General features: G+C 39.7%; 1 protein-coding gene across 1 annotated transcript in view; it reads left to right on the top strand.

Annotated features, from left to right (window-relative positions):
- The first annotated feature begins 317 nt into the window (after positions 1-317).
- Positions 318-20,270, top strand: part of LOC118557447 (vacuolar protein sorting-associated protein 13B) — a 167,330-nt gene continuing 147,377 nt past the window's right edge. The window contains 3 exon segments of the mRNA XM_036127477.1: positions 318-420; positions 4,505-4,658; positions 10,518-10,661. Coding sequence (XP_035983370.1) covers positions 4,512-4,658; positions 10,518-10,661 — 291 coding nt within the window. The 5' untranslated portion in view covers positions 318-420; positions 4,505-4,511.

The raw sequence follows: 20,270 nt of genomic DNA, 5'->3' as shown, positions 1-20,270 counted from the left end.
GACCTACAGTCAAACTGTGTACTTAAAGTAAGGCGATGGGGGGGGGGGGGTAACTTTAATCTAGTGTGTTATGTTGGTAAGATGTGCACGTATTAAACCTTTTCACTAGCTCTAAAGCCCTTTTAACCCAATAAACATTTCAAAGACCATAAACGTAACCAGCGCTAAGGACAGAAGAAAAGAACAAATTAATATTTTCAGGTATTTATAGCGCACTGGTTGGCTCCGTATGGCGTAAAATAAGTCGGGAGTTTTTCTTTTTCCTACGAACGCAAAGGCAACACTGTTATACGGAAGCCGCGTTGGTGTTTACTGATGACGTTCGAGTCGTAGACGCTATGGGATGTAGCTGACAGGAGAAACACGTTTCATTAAACATTGAATTCAAACAAATAGGCGCCGGACAGAAGCTTGAATCAAGTAAGGGGTTAAGTTTCCGTTTTACCTCCCAGTATTTTGCTTCAGGTTGTCTTGTTTTCTGTGCCGTAGCTGATTTCTTTTAGCAGGGTGCGAAGCGGCTTTCATGACAGGTAAGGTTAGCACAGCTAGCCTCTGTCGAAAACTGCTTGTCTGTAAGTTCAACTTGTGATAACACATCACTGCGTTTCTATCGACGTCCCTCTCGTTTGGAAATGCACGTCGCTAAATGCTGGCATTGCTTCTCCGTTGCTGCCTTCCGCAAAGAAAAGCGACATTAGCTCGTAGGTTCAGCGACTGGGGTAAACTTTAAATAGCCAAAAGTTAGCCGCAGAAATAAACAGTTTCTGAAGCTAATGGTTAAAGAAGACGCGCCTTTTAGCGCAGAGTGACATAGCTATTGCTTTTATTTTAAGTTATAACAAGCAGAAAATGTGATAAACGTGATAGAATACATTTGCGTTAAAGCATAGTAATTGATACTGTATCCTGTAAATAAAACGCCTAACACCCCCCAGAAATTGGGGGGTTTAATGGCAGAAGAAGCACAGGTGGAGCCAATGTCTCTAATGATGTTCAGACATTATCTGTAGCGCTGTTTCAAGTGGCACAGCTGACATCATTTTAGTCCTAATTGCGCCTTTACGTCTGTGCTGTAATGTATTCAATTAAGATCTCTGCTGTGACAAACACCTGGTTTCTGCCGTAGGCTTAGGTGACCAGAGCCTGACATCAAGATACATCACAAACACCAACGCCATATCCGATGCTAAAAGTTTGTCAGAATTGTATCTAATCGCACTAGTTACACTGTAAACACATGAAAATACATATATCTAAATGTATTGTTTTAGATTCTTTTCTTGTCTTGAGTATTGCTTTTAGTTATAAGCTGTATTTCTCCAATCCACCTGTTATATGCTGCTGTACTTCTTTCTTTCCAGTCCTGCAGTTACTTAGGTCGTATTGTTTAGAACATTACAGAAACAAAACAATGCTAAAGAGTTATGGAAGTCATGGCTTTTTCACTTACTAAACAGATCTTTTTTAAAAGGGCTGTTCCATAAGGTTAAGTAAAAGCCGATTATGAAGCACAGAGAAAAGCAGAGTAATGGTTTTATATCAAGGACACTTGTTCAGAAAGTATTAAACATTTTCATCCTTAAAATATACAGAATGTGCATGTACTTCAGACGATTTGACCTGAAGGAATCATCTCATCACTTGTTTGTGTAAGAGTATAGAAAAACAAGTAGACTAATAAGACCCAATAGAATCCACAACAGCATATTTTAAAGCCATTTGTAACGGTTTGGGTTGTGTGGAAGGGTGTAGAGGAGGCACAGGTTCGTTGAGACGTTCAGAAACTCACGACCACATTGGTACTGGAAATTCCACAATGCTGTCCTTTAATGAATTCTCTTCACCAACCTTACAAAGCCCGGTTGAACGGCTGCTATTTTATCAAACATGACATGAGCAGAGTTCCAACAACCTAAAACGTCACCAAATAAAATAGGGTGCTAACATAACCGCCTCCGTTTTGCATATATATCTCCCGCGCTCTCTACAGAGAAAACAGTGGCGCATACATATGACGTCACTAGTGAGACTGTGGTATCTTAAAGAGATATACACAATTACGGTTGTTACACATTTACTAAAGCAAAAAACACAATTTAGTGTTCGCTTTGTCTTTCAATTCGGTTTCATCAATAACCCAGAAATTTTGAGCAGACTCATATTAAATAACAAATCAAGATCATGACAGAGAAAACACACATGCTCATGCACACAGTAAAAAAAAAAAAAGTAAGTCATCTTATTTTATAAAGTAGAATTCATATTACATAGATTATTTTCACTCAGAGTGAAATATTTCCAGCCTGGTAACTTTGAAGATTATGACTTACAAATAAAACCAAAAATTCAACATCTCAGAAAATCATTCAATCAGCCTGTGTTTCTGCTGAGGTGTTCAGAAAACCCAGTGGAGCAACACCAGCAGATGACATGGCTCCTCAGATCATCACTGACTGTGGAAACTACTCACTGGACTTCAAGCAGCGTGGGTTCTGCTCCTTTCCACTTCTCCTCCAGACTCTGGAACCTTGATTTCACAATGAAATGAAAACTTTCATCTGAAAATGATTGGACCACTGAAGACCCCCAAATTCTTTAATGCACGTTTCCTCCACAATCCTCTCAAGGCGGTGGAAATCCCTGTTTCTGGTGCACTTTTTCCTTCCATTCAACTTTCTTGGATACTTGTTTTGAATATACTTGGATACGACACTGAACAAGCAGCTTCTTTATCAAAGACCTTTTGTGGCTGCCCTTTCTTGTTGACTGTCCTGTGGACATGTGTCCAGTCAGCTCAGCAGTCTTCCCCATGGTGGTGTTCCCTGTTGATCCAGACTGAGAGGCCACTTAGGCCCCATCCACATGGGAATGAGAATGAGATCGCTTAGGTTATGTGTTCACACGGACCCAGCGTTTTGAGAACTGGTCCGAGAGTGGATACATTTCAAAATGCTTGTTTCATGTGTCTGTGAATGACATCTTAGCTTCGTCTTTCTCCCACATGCACCTCACTGCCACAAATAACAACAAACATGGCGCCGTCCGGTGTTGGGTTCAGGCCAAGGGAAATACTGGCTTGTTATGGCTGTTAGTAGCGTCCTGGTACGCTTCCTTTCTAACGAGCTCGTTCTACACGGTCCATCATCAACCAACCCACATCAAGATTACATTTGTCTGATCCCCGCCATCTTGCTGTGTTTTTTGAGTTGCCTGCACATGCTCAGTGTTATTGCATGTTTCTGTAGCAATGTCACAGCGCCACCAATGGGCCCGGCATACCTACTACAGCGTTTTCAGCGGCGTTGCGTCCTCTCATGTGGACATACTTTTTATTAATTGTTCATGCATGCTCAGTTTGAGGGATTGCTGCAAAGCCATCAACAATGCAGACGACTGTCCACTGTGGCTCCACGCTCTTCAGGAGGAGTGAATGTTGCTTGTCAAGACTTGATGGAATCTGCTGGGCTTCCTTAGACAGGAAACTTTTTTGACCAGTCTGTCTGTAAAATTTGACTGAATTTGACTTTGTAAAGTGTCTTTGGATGACATGTTGTGAATTGGTGCTATAAAACAGAATTTGATTGAATTTCTGAAAATTTACTGTGTTCCTCTTCGTGTGGATAGGGACCAAGAGGCTCAGGAAACCTCTGCAGGTGGTTTGAGTTAATCAGCTGATCAGAGTGTGACACCATGAGCTTCCACTATTGAACTTTCCCACAATATTCAAATTACCTGAGACACTGAACTTTGAGTTTTCAAGATCTGTCAGCTATAATCCTCAACGTAACAAGAAATAAAGACTTGAACTATATCACACTGTATAATTAAGTTATATGATGTGAGATCCACTTTCTGAAATAAGTAACAAAAAATATTAAACCTTTTCCACAATATTCAAATTTTCTGAGATGCATCTGTAGTTCTGCTTCATAGTAGACACATAAAATAGCACCGGCAGGACTTAAAACTCAAGCCCCCAAGGAACCATAATATGTCATGTTGCATGACAAAAGTGTCACATTACCTCATGCTTACATTTAATTTTTAATTGATGTTGCAGCTTTCAATTAAGCCTTCACTGATGTAGAATTCATAACATCTTTACCAAATGTTGCTCCTGCAATTAAAGTTGTATTTTTAAGGACTAGTTCAGCTGTTGTGCAGTATTTACAGTTGCTGTTGTCTCCTATGTCTTCTCCTCTTTGTGATAAAATAATATGTAAATCACAGAAAGGCATCGGGTTTTTGAACATGATTTTATTCTAAATGTCCTGGTAGGTTGAGTTAAAGGGAGTGAGGATGGTGACATGTTATCTTAGGCTTCCCCTCGCATGGATGCAGTTTGGTTGCCAGCATACAGAGCTGCTAATACAAGAGCCCTAGCCACGATCCTCACTGTCATTGGATATATGCCCAGCATCAACTGCCTGTCTGCAGACAAGAAAATGTACACATTAACACAATATTACCTGACATTTCAGCGTTTCATTTGTGTCTACAACAGTGAAAAGATGTTGGAGTCCTACGTCACACCGCTCTTGATGAGCTATGTGAACAAGTACATAAAGAACCTGAAGCCATCTGACCTGCAGCTTTCTTTATGGGGAGGGGATGTGGTGCTCAGCAAGTTGGACCTGAAGCTGGATGTGCTGGAGCAGGTAATGTATCCTGAATATTACTTGTGCTTTCCTCAACATTCATCAAGATTACACTCAATGCATCACAGTAATCTCTGCCACAATGTCAGATGTGCTAACAACCTGCAACCATAGCACTGCGTTTATTTAAAAAAAAGGTAATTAATAACATAATGGGCATATGAAATAAGTACACCTAGAGTAAAATGGTGCAGTGGACGTGCATGTAAGAATCACCACATAATGAAGGGAATTTATGGAAAAGCCAACTGTCTTTTAGGTGTATTTGCATTTAAATGTTTGTCCTTTTATTATAGAAGTGTTGTAATTTAGAATTTTTTTTAAATGTTGCTTATGAGATTATAAGAAAAAGTCAAGAAGACATTTCCAGTAATAAACCAGGTAAATTATTTAGAAGTTATTCCACTCCCAAGATGGTGCTGAATATGGCTGCCTTGGTACTTCGCTCACTCGTTTTCTGTTGTTTCCTGCCTCCACAAATGCAGCCACTTTTACAACTCCTAAACATCAGGGACTCTACTCTTGAGAGCTGCCCTCCATCCACCCAACCAACCAACCAGAGAGCTTCACAGAGATCCGGGCTGGAAGCGCAGTAGCTCTGTGTCTTGCTTTTTAAGACAAGTAGGCTGACAGGAAGGGTGGTGAAAGAGGGGAGAGACGTGCGGCAAAGGACCGCGGATCGGAGTCGAACCCGGGTCGACCGCGTCGAGGACATGGGTCGCGCTACCCGCTGTGCCACCAGCGTGCCCTCTGTGTGGGTTTTTATTTAAAACACGGGAGAGGTGGATGGGCTGGGGAAGTGAAACGCCACTGGTGGGGACTACGGATTCTGCTTCCATCCATTCATCTGGCGAATGGTCGCTCTCTGGTGAACAAACCTGACAAATTTCTCCTTCTCTGTACAAAGAACCCAGACTTTTGCAGATCTGCCGCACTCTGCTTCAGCAAGACATGGCTGAACGTCCCAGACAGCGATCTGCCACAGCCGGGGTTCCAGCTGTTTCACGCGGCTCACAGTGCAGAGCTCTCAGGGAAAAATAAAGGAGGTGGGATTTGCTTTTATATCAACAAAGACTGCTGCTCAGATGTTACACTGCTACAGAAATCATGGAGTCCTCACCCGAGTCACTCTTTATTAACTGTAAACCCTTTTATTCACTGAGGGAGTAAACCTAAGTAATTCTGATCGGAGCTTATATCCCCCCCGTCCTGCTCATCGAAGGCGGAAAGAGAACTTGCTGACCTGATAACGGACATGGAGAAAAAACACCCTGATTCTCACGATCGTTCTGGGGACTTTTAACAGCACAAACCTCTCCAATGAGCTACCCAGATACAGACAGTGTGTTCATTGCCTGACCAAAAGAAAAAAACAAACTGGACCACTGTTACAGTCTTTAAAGGATGCATACAGCAATGTCTCTCATGCAGGGCTTGGAGTCTTTAAACGTTGTCTCTTCCACCTCGTTCCAGCTTAAAAGCAGGAGCTGAAAACCTTTAAGCATAAGGTTTGGACTGTTAAAATGGACTCATGAGTCAAAGCTGATGCTACGGGGGTGGCTGAGCTGCACTGACTGAAATGTTGACGCTTCAGCCTCTGACCCTAACCAACTAACTGATGTAGTGTCGTCATCCACCAGCTTCTGTGAGGACGTGTGCGTGCTGACTAAGACCATCTGCAGTTTCAACAGCAAAAAAACATTTTTGTCCTCACATTTGAGGCAGCTGCATTGCACCAAGGAGGAAGCTTCCACCAGTGGAGACCTGGCCCTGTATAAGCTGGCCAGATAGCTAGCAAAGGAGATCAAATTTGCAACAATTCCTTACAGTGAGAAAATACAAAATAGTTTCTTCACAAATGATACTGAAATGACCCCGAAATCTATTACTGCTACAGTTCTCCTCTTCTACATGCTGTGATCACCCCCCACCCCCCACACCCCCTCACCTAGCTGAGGACCTGAACCACTCCTTTCGCAGGTTCCATCATCAAACTTTCACACCCAGGTCTCAGACAAAGCCCCCCAACCCCCACCAGTAACTCTTCAGCCCCCTCCTCTCCACATCTGCTGGCACCTCAGATCAAAGAGGACGATGTCAACAGGGCCGTCAGGCGTCCGAGTGGGAAGAAGGCCCGGGGTCCTGATGGCGTCTCCCCTTTCGGCCTAAAAACATGTGCTGACCAACTGTCCCCCATCATCACCAACATACGCAATAAGTCTATAGAACTAGGTGACGTTTCCACCTGCTTAAAACCCTCTACCATCATCCCTGTCCCCAAGAAACTGACCAATCCAGGATTAAATTACTATAGACCTATTGACCTGATGTCTGTGGTCAAAAATCCTTTGATCGCCTGGTGATGAAGCCTCTGAAAGACATCACAGGCCCCCGGCTGGACCTCTTGCAGTTTGCTTACAGGCAAACAGGTCGACAAAGGATGCTGTCAACCTGTGCCACCACAGCCATCCAGAGACTTATACCAGGATCCTGTTTGTAGACTTCAGCTCAGCCTTCAACTCGATCAAGCCTGACATCCTCCACCAGAAGCTCACCCAGCCCACAGTGCCGCGATCCACCTGTCAGTGGATAACCAGCTTCCTGAGGTGAGACTGGGGAGCAGTTTTCCCCTGGCCCAGAACCATCAACACCAGGAGTGTGTTCTCTCCCCTCTCCTCCTCTGTCTGTACACTGACTGCACGTCTGCGGAGCCGGCAGGGAAACTCCTAAAGTTTGCAAACGACTCCACTGTCATTGGTCAGAACAAGGACGTGGATGAGTTTATGTACAGACAGGAGGCCAATCTGCTGGTCCACTGGTGTGCCCAAAGCCCCCCAGAGCGTTATTGATCTTTCTATGTTGTTCTGAAACATCTGTGTCGTACTGTGCCATATTGTCAGTAAAAATGAGCATAACGGTGTGATTTCAGTGGAAATTTGACAACTTTCAGGATAACGGTCCATGACGCTGAAATGCGTTGGAGAGAACCCTGAATCTACTTCCCACCAAAACTCAAGAAGTACAGATCTAAAGAAGCCGCTGGTCATCTTTTACACGACCATTATTCAGTCTGTGCTGTGCACATCCATCACTGTAATTTGGCTCGTCCAAAAAAGATCATGTCTGCAGACCCCACACATCCTGGACAAAAACTGTTTACACTCTGGCCAGCCCCCTAATGAAGAAAGCTCCTTCAGGTGTTTGGATCTGGGATCTTGTTCTTTTCTGGTATGATCCCTACTTTATGACCATAGGTGAGGATAAGAATGTAGACCGAACGGTAATTAATTGCCTCAGTTGTTTCATCACCACAACAGAGACAAAAAGAGCAGCCACATTACTACAGAGGAAACCCCAGTCCCTCTGTCCCTCTGTCGCTAAAACCTACCATTACTGTTGAAGAGAAAACCACAATCACATCACATAGAAAAAAGTCATTAGGGAGATTAAGTGCAAGCCAGTGCCACATCTAATGCTGTGTTCTGACCGAATACAATTTGAGCATCTGGTTTACATGAAAAGTCTATTGTGGATGCGCTTCTAAGAGCGTCAAGATGTCCTGCGGCACATTTCACCTGTCAGGTATAGGGCTGGAAAATTAATCGCATTTGCATAATCACAATTTAAAAAAACCCCACAATTTCCAAATCACAGAGGTCTGCAATTCTTGGCTACGTAACAATTAATGGATAAGACATGTCCTTTAGGTGTCTGTAATATGTTTTAAGTAGGTTTGCCTCCACATGGAAAGGAAGAGAGCTGCAGCAGTGAGATAATATAATTTTATTACTTGTTTTAGAGTTTATATAATCATACTTTTTTACCAGAAACCTTCAGGAATCTTACCATAGCATTAAGTACTGGTCAAAAGGTTTAATACATGTTTGTTGGTTACACTTAATGTCCAACAAGGGTTAATGTTCAACTTTACTTGAATAATAATATTCCGATTTAATAAAAACAGGTAAATTTCTTGTTTTAAATAGTCCTTGTCTACAAACATCTGCAGAGAAAAGTCAAAATTAAACCACAATCTCAATTAAGTATATCGCAGCATATCTCAAAACCTGCCGCAACCCTAATGGGTTGCGGCAGGTTTTGAGATTTCAAGCGTCTGAGCATCCAAAGCGGAAGACACTACCGTTAGAAAACCTGAACTTTGGCAGCTGGACGCAGAGAGTCAACCAATCACACACACACAAACATACACACCCCAAGCCAATTTTCAAGGAAGGGAGCTCTAGTCTCCCTAATTTGAGCAAGGTTTGGCAATTATCATGACACCTCCCCTTGGGGGATTTGCCATGGCTTCAGACAAAATAATGTGTCTTTGAAAAGTAATCACACCGTTCGATCTTTCTCACATATTGTCATGCAAAAACCACAAACTGTCCACTAACATGCTGTATGTTTAGCATTGTTCTCTTCCTTCCTGGTCTCAATTCTTTAGTACCCTGTAAGACTTTTTGTGACAGGATTTTTTTAAGCATCACCACAGGGTGATGCTGCCACCACCATTTTCCACAGGTGTGTTTAGAGAGTTGGTTTCCTGCCACACATCTTTTTGCATGTCAGCCAAAAGTAAAATGCTTGTCTTATCTGGTGTGTTAGCAGATCTTTTCCAACATTTAAACAATGGTGCCAGTATTCTGTACTGACCAACTTTGTGAATTGCACAATTTATAGATGTGCTGTCAAGACATTATCCCATCTGAACTGTGGGACAGTATTAGAGAACAAACATGTGAATCTCTGCAGTTATGTTGTACTCTTTCCATTTTGGGTTTAAAGTTTGGCCTCTTATTTGCAGTGTAACCCTGCTTAAATCCCTCCACAACCTGACCTTTCCGATGTGTCTTCCTGAGGCTGTTTGTTCTCTAATGCTGTCTAATGCTCTCAGGCCTTTATAAAACAGCTGGATTAATACTGAGATCAAATTATACCCACATGGACACTTTTACTAAGTAGGTGACATTTGAAGGCACACAGATACACTGGATTTCATTAAAAAGTAAAAGGGACTTAACCTAGTCAGGTAGATTGATAATGTCTAGTTCTGCTCATTATCAATCTGGGATTGCTTTATTTGAATCCGTTTGGGGAAAGGCGGGATTTTCAGCAGAAATCAATACTGCAACCCGATTGGCCCGAACAATTTTTGGTTTGGACACAAATGGTTGAAGCTGGAGCGGAACAGGATGGATTCTCGTTTGTTTGTGAACCCATAAATGCTGCAAGAATTCATCTTGCAGACAAGGTTAAAAAGGGCTGAAACCAAATGCAACATATAACTTTACAAAATGTTAGCATTTTGCTACAGGAATTTACACGTCTGTTAGCAAGTCTTTTTACTTTTTAACATTTTGGTTTGATGTGTCTATTGCATTTTTGCTCTGTACTAAAACTGGTCTTGTACATACATATGTTTATACAACCAAATCAATGAAAAGCCAAAGCATTTTATTACAAGTAATTTTGTTTTTGGATTTGTTGTCTAGCAATATAAGCATTCAAGTTTATTATTATATATATATATAAAAAAACTTTGTCATGTCTCCGCCTTTAAAACATTTCATTAGGTTTGGTTCTGAATGTAAGCATGTATTTTAGAACTTTTGTTTTATTTCTGACATGGTTCTGCATCCTGCCTGTAGTTCGTGGCTTTTTTAGCCATGCTAAAGCATCTTTGCTCTCAAAATAAGGGATGTTATTAATATATTAATGGTTGTAAATTAACTAATAAGACTCACACTGTGTTAACTGTTCTTGGGTAAACGTTGGGGAAAATCCTACCTTTGGCTTTATTTCCTTTTACTTTGGGAGTCAACTTTAAACATATTTTTAATGTCTTTTTTGCAGGAGTTGAAGCTGCCATTCACATTCATGAGTGGCCATATCCATGAGCTACGTATCCATGTACCCTGGACCAAGCTGGGCTCAGAGCCTGTGGTTATCACCATCAACACCATGGAGTGCATCCTCAAGCTAAAAGATGGCGCACAGGTAAGTTCTTGTTGAGAACTTTTCTTTTTCTACTGCAGGGCTAAAACAGCACCGGCCAGAAATTGTATCCATACCCCCCCCTGGAGCTCTCATGCTATTTAATTTCATTAAATTATAATTTATTGAATCGGTGGATAAGGATGGTTGTGAAACAACTATAAATATATATAGTTTAAAAGCTTTGTTTTAAGACACATGCCATTGCCTGAGACCAGGTATGTTGTTCCCACATTAGAAAATATGCAACTAGGGTTGTCACAATGCAAAAACTTCAAACTAAGTATCGATACCCAGGAAAATATTCGATACTCAATACCATTTTCAATACCATGATGATATAAAAAAAAGACATAATTAAAGGCATTAAAAATATTTTACTAACACGAAAAACTCACCTTTTTCAATCTTAACATGGAACATGTTTCTCAACAGAATCACAGATGCTAGTTAGATAAGTGTACAAATAAATGCTGAATAAATAACCCAAATACAACCCATGCCTTGTAGCATGCTAGCCGCAGCTAATCACACATCAATGTGGACCACAGGTCTTGCTAACATCAGTAATATCTTTAATTTATTAAATGAAATTATGAACTAACTTTAATTTATTAACCTGTTGGCATTCATCATGAAGGCCAGAGTGTCGGTCCTTGAGATGTTTGACCAAGTTTGTTGTGCTGCTTGACTTCATTGCCACAACTTTAACGCACTGCTTGCTCACATGCTTGTTAAGATCTTTGAGTTTCCTTTCTTCGTTTGCTTCGTATGCTAAAATATTTAGTGTCGATACCATGCCAAATTAGTATTGTATCCGCGTACAGCGTTATATGCAACTGAGCAACTTTATTTTCATAACTTCATGTGATATAGTCACACGCATAAATGGCGTGCTTTTACCTGACGTTTCATAAAAGGGAAAAATAACAACCCAAAAGTTCTATAATCTTATCCAGGGTTAACATCACTTCATTATATCTTGTTTGACAGAATCCGAAAAGAACATTATGTATTTATTTATTTTGTGGCAGTAGTGACCTTTTATATACAGTAATTTGATAGGAAACAGGCAAAGACACAAGGGGGAAGGTAAGGTTAGGAGTTAAACCCTGTTCTCCTGTGTCAAGGACTAATGGCCTCTGGTTATGGGGCGCCTGCTCTCAGACCACACACTGCCCTCCTTTTTTTACTATTCCTTCCACTGATGCTGTCCTTTTTAAACTGTGTGTTAGACTTTACTCTCTTCAGTAGTGAAGAGATAGCAGGAAGTATCTTACCTGGAGCAGACGGTAATCGGCAGTCTTTTGAAACATGTGAAGGAATTCTCATTAGTGAGTTAAGCTAACATTTGCTCAAAGCAGGGCGCAGAAATTTGAGAGCAAATTTCTGCCATGTAAAACAGTGGCATGTAAAAAAAACCCAAAAAAACAGAAAATTAAAATCCATGTTTTCTTATCGTTGGAGGGGAATTAATTCAAGCAATTTAAACATTATTACTTTTGCATTAGAAGGTTGTTTACAATGCTACTAGTACAACATCCATGTTACTACACCTAATGACGTGCTCCAAAGCTCTTGATTGTATTCTGCCAGAAATCAGCTGGGAGCTGCATTTCTTATCCATTCATTTTACTATTCCTGCAGTGCAAGTGTGAAAGTGATGAAAATGGGTGTTTTAAAACTGCTGGCAGAATCAGCTTGTACATGGTGATATATGCTCACTGTCCACTATGCAGGCATCCATATGTAGCAACAAAGATGCTGTTTGGGGGGGAAATAGTTTCAAAGTCAATAACTGTCTTAGTGCTTAGGTACAATTCCGCTATAAAGTTCTTTCCTACTGCAACAAAAATAGATAATAACTAACTTAAAGGCTGGTTCACATGGCAGGATTTTTAGGCTGATTTTCGCCCCGATTTCCCCCTTCCAAGTGGCACCAATTATCGTCGTGTCTCTTAAAATCTTGAGAGGATTTGCAAGATTTCCCGTCTGACATCTGAATGATCTTAAGTGAAATCTGTTTGTGTGTGTTGTGTTGAACTGGTCGTCTGAGTGGACACCACACACTGTACCACCAAACCTCTTTTATCTAGGATTTTTTATCATTGCGTGTGGTGTCTCTCAGGCTTTGAAAATCGGCCGACTATTTTAAAATCCTGCTGGGTGAACCAGCCTTTAGGTGGTAGATATTTACTAGTTTGTTTTTGGTTGCCTCGTGAGAAGTGAGCAGAAATGGCTAACTACTCACAAGGACTTCATCAACTTCATTAAGAAATGTGACAGAAACTAACCCTTAAAGTCCAGTATGTAAAAGAAACGAACCAAGAAAAAAAAATGTTTCCCCGTGTGCAAAATCTTCGGTCTCTTCCATTTAATCAATGCGTTATCCTTAAAATGCCATTTTTGTGTAATCATAATTACACATCTTAGATTGATTATCCTGGGATAATATTTTCATAATCAGTGTAGTTCTAAACGTTTTTACGTTTGAAGTTTGGTAACATAAGAGCAGATTCTTGGATACATTGTTTAGATTTATCTGGACTTATGTTTGCCACCCATCCAGGTTCTAGACTTCCAAAATGTAGCTCAGAGCTGGCCCCTTGTATGGGAAGGCTGAGGTTTCAAGGCCAGATGTCCTAGAAGAAACACATTTCAAGGGAAGTCAATTACAGCTAATTATACAGACTGCAGCAAAAAGATTTGTAACACATGATTCTGAGCTCCCCAGAACTAATGGTAAATATCATTCTATGCAGGTGGCTACTGCTCATGTTATCAGGTTTCTAGCTCTCTGGAAAGTTAAACTTGTTCTAATGCTTCATACACAGCTTAAGGTCATGTTCCAGCAACAGCACTGATGTATTCTCAAAACAACTATTTGTTACAGATGTTTTCTAAAAGGCTTACGGTGAAGAAAAGATTTTGGGGAATTGCAAATGACATTCGGACAAATTATTCAGTGGTATGTGAACCCCAGAGACATAATTTGGAGGAAAGCCAGACTTACAGGAGAAATCTTTTAAACATGTGGAATTTAGATGAAGCCCAACACTTCTCTCCTATCAGGGCGGCAGGAGGCTGACTACTGTGCTTTAACCCAACAACATCAAGCCAGCTTAGTTTTCTTAATACAGCTGGGGTTCTATTAAAGATGAAAATAATACAAGCGTCAAAACAAGAATAAATAATAAAGTTGTTTAGTGAATATTTGTATATGTAGTATAAGCTGTTCCATGTAATGCTGATATACATTGAATTGTAATCATATTCTGATTGGGTGCAGGGAGCTTGTTTGGCACAGGTTCATGCAACAGATGGACCATGACATTTCGCCCTGGAGCTCTCATGCTATTTGCACAATGGCCCAAAGGATTTTGAAAGAACTGCAAAATCTCATCTGTGTATGGAAAATGTTCCCATTTGTTTAGACAATCACTAGTGTTTCTTTTGTCCAGTGGAACCTTGAAGGCCTCGCACCGCAAATGTGTGGAAATGATAAATGATATAATTAATTTGGTTTGTTTTCGTAATTACCGTTAAAGCCTGAGCTCTGGTTTGTAAAAACATCCGCACATCTTTTGTAGTTCATTAAGGGCCACGTAATCTGACCGGAATTATTTAGACCTCTTGAATGTTCATGTTTTCCCCTGAGAGGAACTGGCTAATATTAGGGATATTGAGATTGCCCAATAGGGTCCATCTGCACAGCAGCATGAGGAGCTCACAATTATGGTTTCCAGCAAATGTGGAAACTTGGGCATTTAGCAGCAGTTGGAGATTACAGCTCCTGCTGACAGTGTAATTGCTTGAAATACTGTGTAATAAGGATTATAGTACAGAAAGAATGGTAGTAAAAAGACTTAGTCCTCTTTCTTTAGTTGTAAGTTTATAAGCTAGTGGTAGTTTTACAAATTAAACAAGCAGACAGTTTTTGGAAGAAGGGTTACCCGCAATGTGTTGATGGCAGTTTATCATTATGTGATGTCAGTTTGTGATTGTAGGTTATTTGCTATTTGTCATCTATTGAACTATATGAACTCCAGATAATTTAATGTAAAATATACATTGTCCCCTGTTCACCTTTGAAAATTGAATAAAACCCTTTGTATTAGTATATACCATGCTTTTCTCTCCATGCCGGTCTTCAGAGTTTGTTGCTTGTTGACACAGTACCCTAAATCCTTATTGTTACAATTTTTTTATCCAAAGGTAACCCCCATCCTCCATAACATTGTAAATTTCCCAAGATGTTGAAGATAAGCTGTGATCAGCAAAGACAGAGATGAATTTACTGGACAGCAGTTGCAGCATAATATTCTAAGACCCTCTTATTTTTTATGAGACAGTGATAAGGGCTTGGGGTTTACTGAGCGGAGCCTTTCTGGTTTTGGCTCAGCTTGCTGCTTGATCTGTGGAGTTTTATGACCGCTTAGTGAATTTGCCACTGATGTGGAGTTTTTGATTGATGCTTTGCCTCAAGATGATTTGGGGAGGTGCCTTTGAGACTTGTTGGTTTGGCATGTGGCCCGTCTTCTGTGAAATTCCTTCCAAACTATTTTTAGGGTTTTACACCACCAAACCTCAGTGCTCCTAAATAATGGGTAATGCATGTGAATTAGGAAACCCCTCATTCAGGACTTCCCCAAAAACCCTAAGCTACTATTCCTTTACTGACTATCTCCTAACAAACAAAGGCTTTTTGCTTTATCTTTAGACGTTAACTTTATTATATTAAATAAAAATATTTATTAGCCTAGCGTCTTACTTAATTGTTTTTAAAGCTCTTTTAACATTTCTCATGCCATATTCGGATTTTACACTTTTTACACCCAAACCATGACCTAGGAAATATAAAGTTTTGTGTTAATCGTCGGTTACAGCTTCTTAGTGTATTAATAATAAGCTTTATTGTGTCATGGCAATCAGAGCTGCACAATATCTGGAATTACAGTTGTTATTGCAATATTAATGTGTCCAATATTGTATTGCAGAGGACTGTTTGGACACAGTATTTGGTAAGATACCATATGAAATGAGACTTGTAGATTCATTTGTGCTATTGTGCTTTCTTTTAACTGTGATTAAACTACAAGACCCATAATGCAGAGCAGCAGAACGCGCTGTTGGAGTGAATGTACTGTGGCACATTTAGTCTTCACTGTAAAGAATTTGGCTCCTGAAATCGTTTTTTTTTTTTTGTTTGGGGCAGACATAGCAACCACAAAGACAACATGACATGCAGTGTTTTATATGGATTATAACCAGCCTGTGTTATGTGGCACAAAAACAAATCTTTTCAGCCCACCTTTTTAGCAGTTAAACATAGGCTACTTATTGCTGATTTTCTATTGTGCGGCTCAGAAAAAAACATTAATTGGAGCTTCTCTGTGATCCTTTTGATGCTGATGTGAAATGAATAAACGAAGGAATAATTTGTCTTCTTAAACGAAGACAAATTATTACTGTATTCACTACACAGTTTTATTCACACAAGATGCTCAATTGCTGAGTTCACCCACCAGCAGAGGCACACTGAAAACAACTAAAGTATCACACATAAGCAATATCACTACTGACTAGTATTGGACATTTATATGAATCAGCACCTGATTACACTAAATTTAAAATAATTTGGTTGGTCTTAAATCGGAGCTACAGAGTCTTTGCTTTTTTATGTATTTTCTTTAGCGATCAACTACATCAGCAAGGTAGGTTTGCTACAGGTTCCTACTTTTTTCTGCTCCAATTGTCAGCTTCAGCCTGACTCTACCATAACCTGTTTTTATTAGCCACATTAGCCTTCAATGCCCTCAAAACTAAAGGGGGCGTAATGGAGTACACACTGATGAGCATTCTCCTGCGTTGCTTTGAACCGCAGCAGAACGTAGCGCTGCGTGGTGCAGAACTTTGCACCTGGAAGCTTATCTGGAAGGGGGAGTTCAGACCAACTGAATCCCATCACTGGGCTGTCTGTGTCCGTGAAGCTGATATTTAAACAGACAGCATTAGCTTATGTTATTTGAGAAGTTTACTGCTGAACTGTTGCAGATACAGGAGTTTTAATGACTTTTTAAAGTAGCTCTCAAACGTCAGTACTGTAGCGTTAGCTTGGAAGTGTTAGTGGAGCATGTGGCATCATTCAGCATTTGACCTTTGCCTGCCTTATATGAAAAATTCCTCCTAACAGTGCTTTTATGTTTGCCTTGTCGGCCAAAGACGGTTGCATGTTTTCTTCTACCTGAACTCTACATGTTAGCAGAGTTAAAACTTCTAACAGCAGAACTTAGGATGTGAGCCGCTGCAGGGGTGGGAGAGGGCCAGGCATCTGCTTTTGTGTAAATTACACTAATAAAAACATGCTTGTACAAGAAATATTTTTATTTTTAAACAGATTTCAGAATTGGAATGAAAACATCCTGGTGTCATAAAATGTTAAACTCTGGCCAATAATGGGCTAAATCGCTAATCATAACGCCCTGATGTTTACACAATGTGTAATCAAATGTGTTAATAAATACCTGCTTTCATGCTGAAATATTTTTTCACCTCTTAAACAAAGATAGACATGGTACTAAGCATTTACATATAAGCATAAACAAGTAATACTAATTTTACATTTTAATAAAGTCACAAGTTTTATTCCTTTTTTCACTCTCACACATCTAATCCTGAACTTTCAGAACAACAACAATAATTTCTTTGCATATTTTTGCATGCTGTTTATATCCACATTCATACAGTTTAAAGCCTAGAAAAGAGTTTAAATTTCCAGGTCATTATCGGTATTAACGGTATATGATTACCGTTGTGCTTACTGTCTAATTTTATGTGGTACAATGCGCTCAAAATCTGTTAAAATGTTTAAGTATGACTTTGGTTACCAATGAAGCTGCTCCACTCAGTGGATATTCGAAGCATTACGGTACACTGTGTCACTACTTGATCGGACCCCTGAGCTGTCTACAGGACTGCCTGACTGTAATGTCTAAACTAAAAGTGCATTCATGTAAGGCATCCTGCGCCCGGAGTACGCGCTAGCAACAATAAACCTAGTAAGGTTATTTAATATAAAAGTTACATTTATTTTGGCCTTATGTTAAAAAGAGGGCAGTGTCCAACTACTCTGTTCTTCCGACAGAGACTGATGGCTCTCCCTCTCTGTACGCTGAGGGGCGCATTACAAAAAGGGAACTAAAAGTAAGTAAAATTTAGTTGAAATTGGTATATTTTTCCTTAATTTGAGCAGGTGTTGAGCAGTGTTTTTTTTCCACGTTGTTGATGGGTTTTACCCCTAAAATAATTAGATAACCTGCATTTGAAATACGATGATGGATATGATTGTTCTTATGTTAAGTGCAGAAACCTTATTCCATTGGCAAATAGTCTTATTTACTTTAGCTCAAATCAAGGAAAAAGAGACTAATTTTAAGAAAATTTGACTTGTGTACATTTAGTTCCCTTTTTGCTGTGCAGAGTGATATTACACACTTGGGAAGAATATTTAATGCGACTGAAATGGTGGATGCAGTAATCTTTGTGCGTAGTGTTGACATGTCAGTAGGTTTGAAACTTTTTGATAAAAAATAGAGGAATGACTGATAAATAAGAACATACGGTAAATGTACTTCAGTGGTTGAAATGCATACTACATACAAGGATGAGAGGACAGAGCAGATGAACATAACATTATTAGGCATTTTGTCTTAGTTTTACCTTTGAATAAGAAAAAGGTGTTGGGAGCAATGCTTATTCTTTCAACAAAGTAGAGTTTTTATATATTGGTCTATATAAAAAAAATGGTGTGAAGCGTAAAATATCCCAAAATTTATTTCACGTTTTAAAAAAAGACTAAACAAAATTTTTTATACAAAATGTAGTGGGTTGTGAAAAGTTATGACAAGCCCAACAGTGGAGCATGGCCTAAAAAGCTCTAAACCTACAGACCTATTCAGAACAAGATATTTTTTTTCCATCTTGGAAATCTGGTAGCATTTGGATTCATGGTGGCATGTTAACATTTTGCCTTTTCAAAACATCTTGCGACAGGAAAGAAGCTGGTGGAAAACTGTATCCCGGTAGCTTCCTGTATTCATGAAGTGACGAAATGATCAATGCAGGATGCTGCTGTTCAGTTTCATTCCTGCTCTCAAGCCATCCGGACTAGAGTGACATTTCTTTGACCTTTATTACTCTTATATCATGTTTGGTGGTCTGTCTGATGCAGTACTTGGAGAAACGACATCCTTCAGTTTAGCCAAATGTTCACTCAATGTGAACTTTAACTTGTTTATAGTCTTTGCTACCTTGCTGCCTGTGTGTCCAGGTTATCTCTGTGAAATGTCAGCACTAAATTGGTGTGAAAATTATTTATTAATATGTCTGTTACATTATGCTTAGTGCATATTGTTCTTTTATTTAGTTTTCTAAACTATACTGTTTTGGATTTGTTTCTATTAGTGCAATGTTGTTCTGCTGCTGTAAAAGTGCTAAGCAAACATAATTCATGCTGCTTTCAGTCTGGATACTGAAACATTGTCTAAGATGGGAGTGGTATTTCCTGACACTGATGGAAAGTCCTCTCCTATTTCATTTGTCTGATTTATTTTATCTTGCTGGTTTCAGAACATTGACTCTTTCCAAGCATCCTACAGTTTGGGCCTTCCAGCTGCTCCTCACATGTGTAATTAAGTTGTCAGAGTAGCTTCAGCCACTGCTTACGCTGTACTTGGAGCCTGGTGCTTACGTTGGTTAAGGGGAGCTTATGTCTTGTATAATGTGTTTTAGTATTTTGTTTGACATAATAGGAGAAGTTTTGAGCAATGTATGGTTCTATTTAAACAGATTAATGTCTAGTTTGGTTTTTGGTAAACCTAGGTCCTGGTTCATCACGTCACCAAAATGAAAAGGCTGCGATCCCAAAGCAAAGATTTGCAAACATGTATCATGATTTTCACTTTAAATCTCCTATCATTTGTGTGATGGATTCCTGGAAAACATGATGCAGGTTCAAACTAAAGGTTTCTTATGAATGCTCTTGGTGTTGATGTGAAACCTGTAAATCTAGAGCAGGTGGATTATTTCTTTATGTACGTTTCTTTGTATATGAAGACCTATTGTGGAGAGTTAAATGTAGCCAACACATTGCTGTTATTAGCACTACATGGTGGACGTGCCAGCTTAGTCACATGTCTCGCATGCTCAGCCTCAGCTTGTGGTTAGCTGATGGAAACATCTAAAGGACCATTGCCTTTCAGATCTTAATCCGGAGAAGTTTGCCCCTTTTTTTCACATTTTTTTTTTAACTTCTATATTGTTGTTTTAATTTTTTTTTAATTTTCTGTTTCTGACATCTCAATTGTATTTTGCTCCTCTTTCGTCTTAGATCTTTAACTGTCCTTCATTTACCAAACAGTAAAGTGCAGAGTTATGTTCTGTGATCACACAATCACTGAATAGCTGTTCAGTCGCGTATCGAGGCAGACAGATTGGGATACATTTTTGAAATGTTTGCAACAGAACTTTAGAAATGCTGCACATGTAAAGCATTCACATTTAGGTCCTGAAGCATGGATAAACAGTCAATGAATAGGCCACATTCCAAAAAAA

This window comes from Fundulus heteroclitus, chromosome 3 (assembly GCF_011125445.2).
Source record: "Fundulus heteroclitus isolate FHET01 chromosome 3, MU-UCD_Fhet_4.1, whole genome shotgun sequence".
NCBI classification, from domain to species: Eukaryota; Metazoa; Chordata; class Actinopteri; order Cyprinodontiformes; family Fundulidae; genus Fundulus; species Fundulus heteroclitus.
The sequence above is the reverse complement of the archived record's forward strand: the minus strand, read 5'-3'. Positions and strand labels throughout refer to the sequence as shown.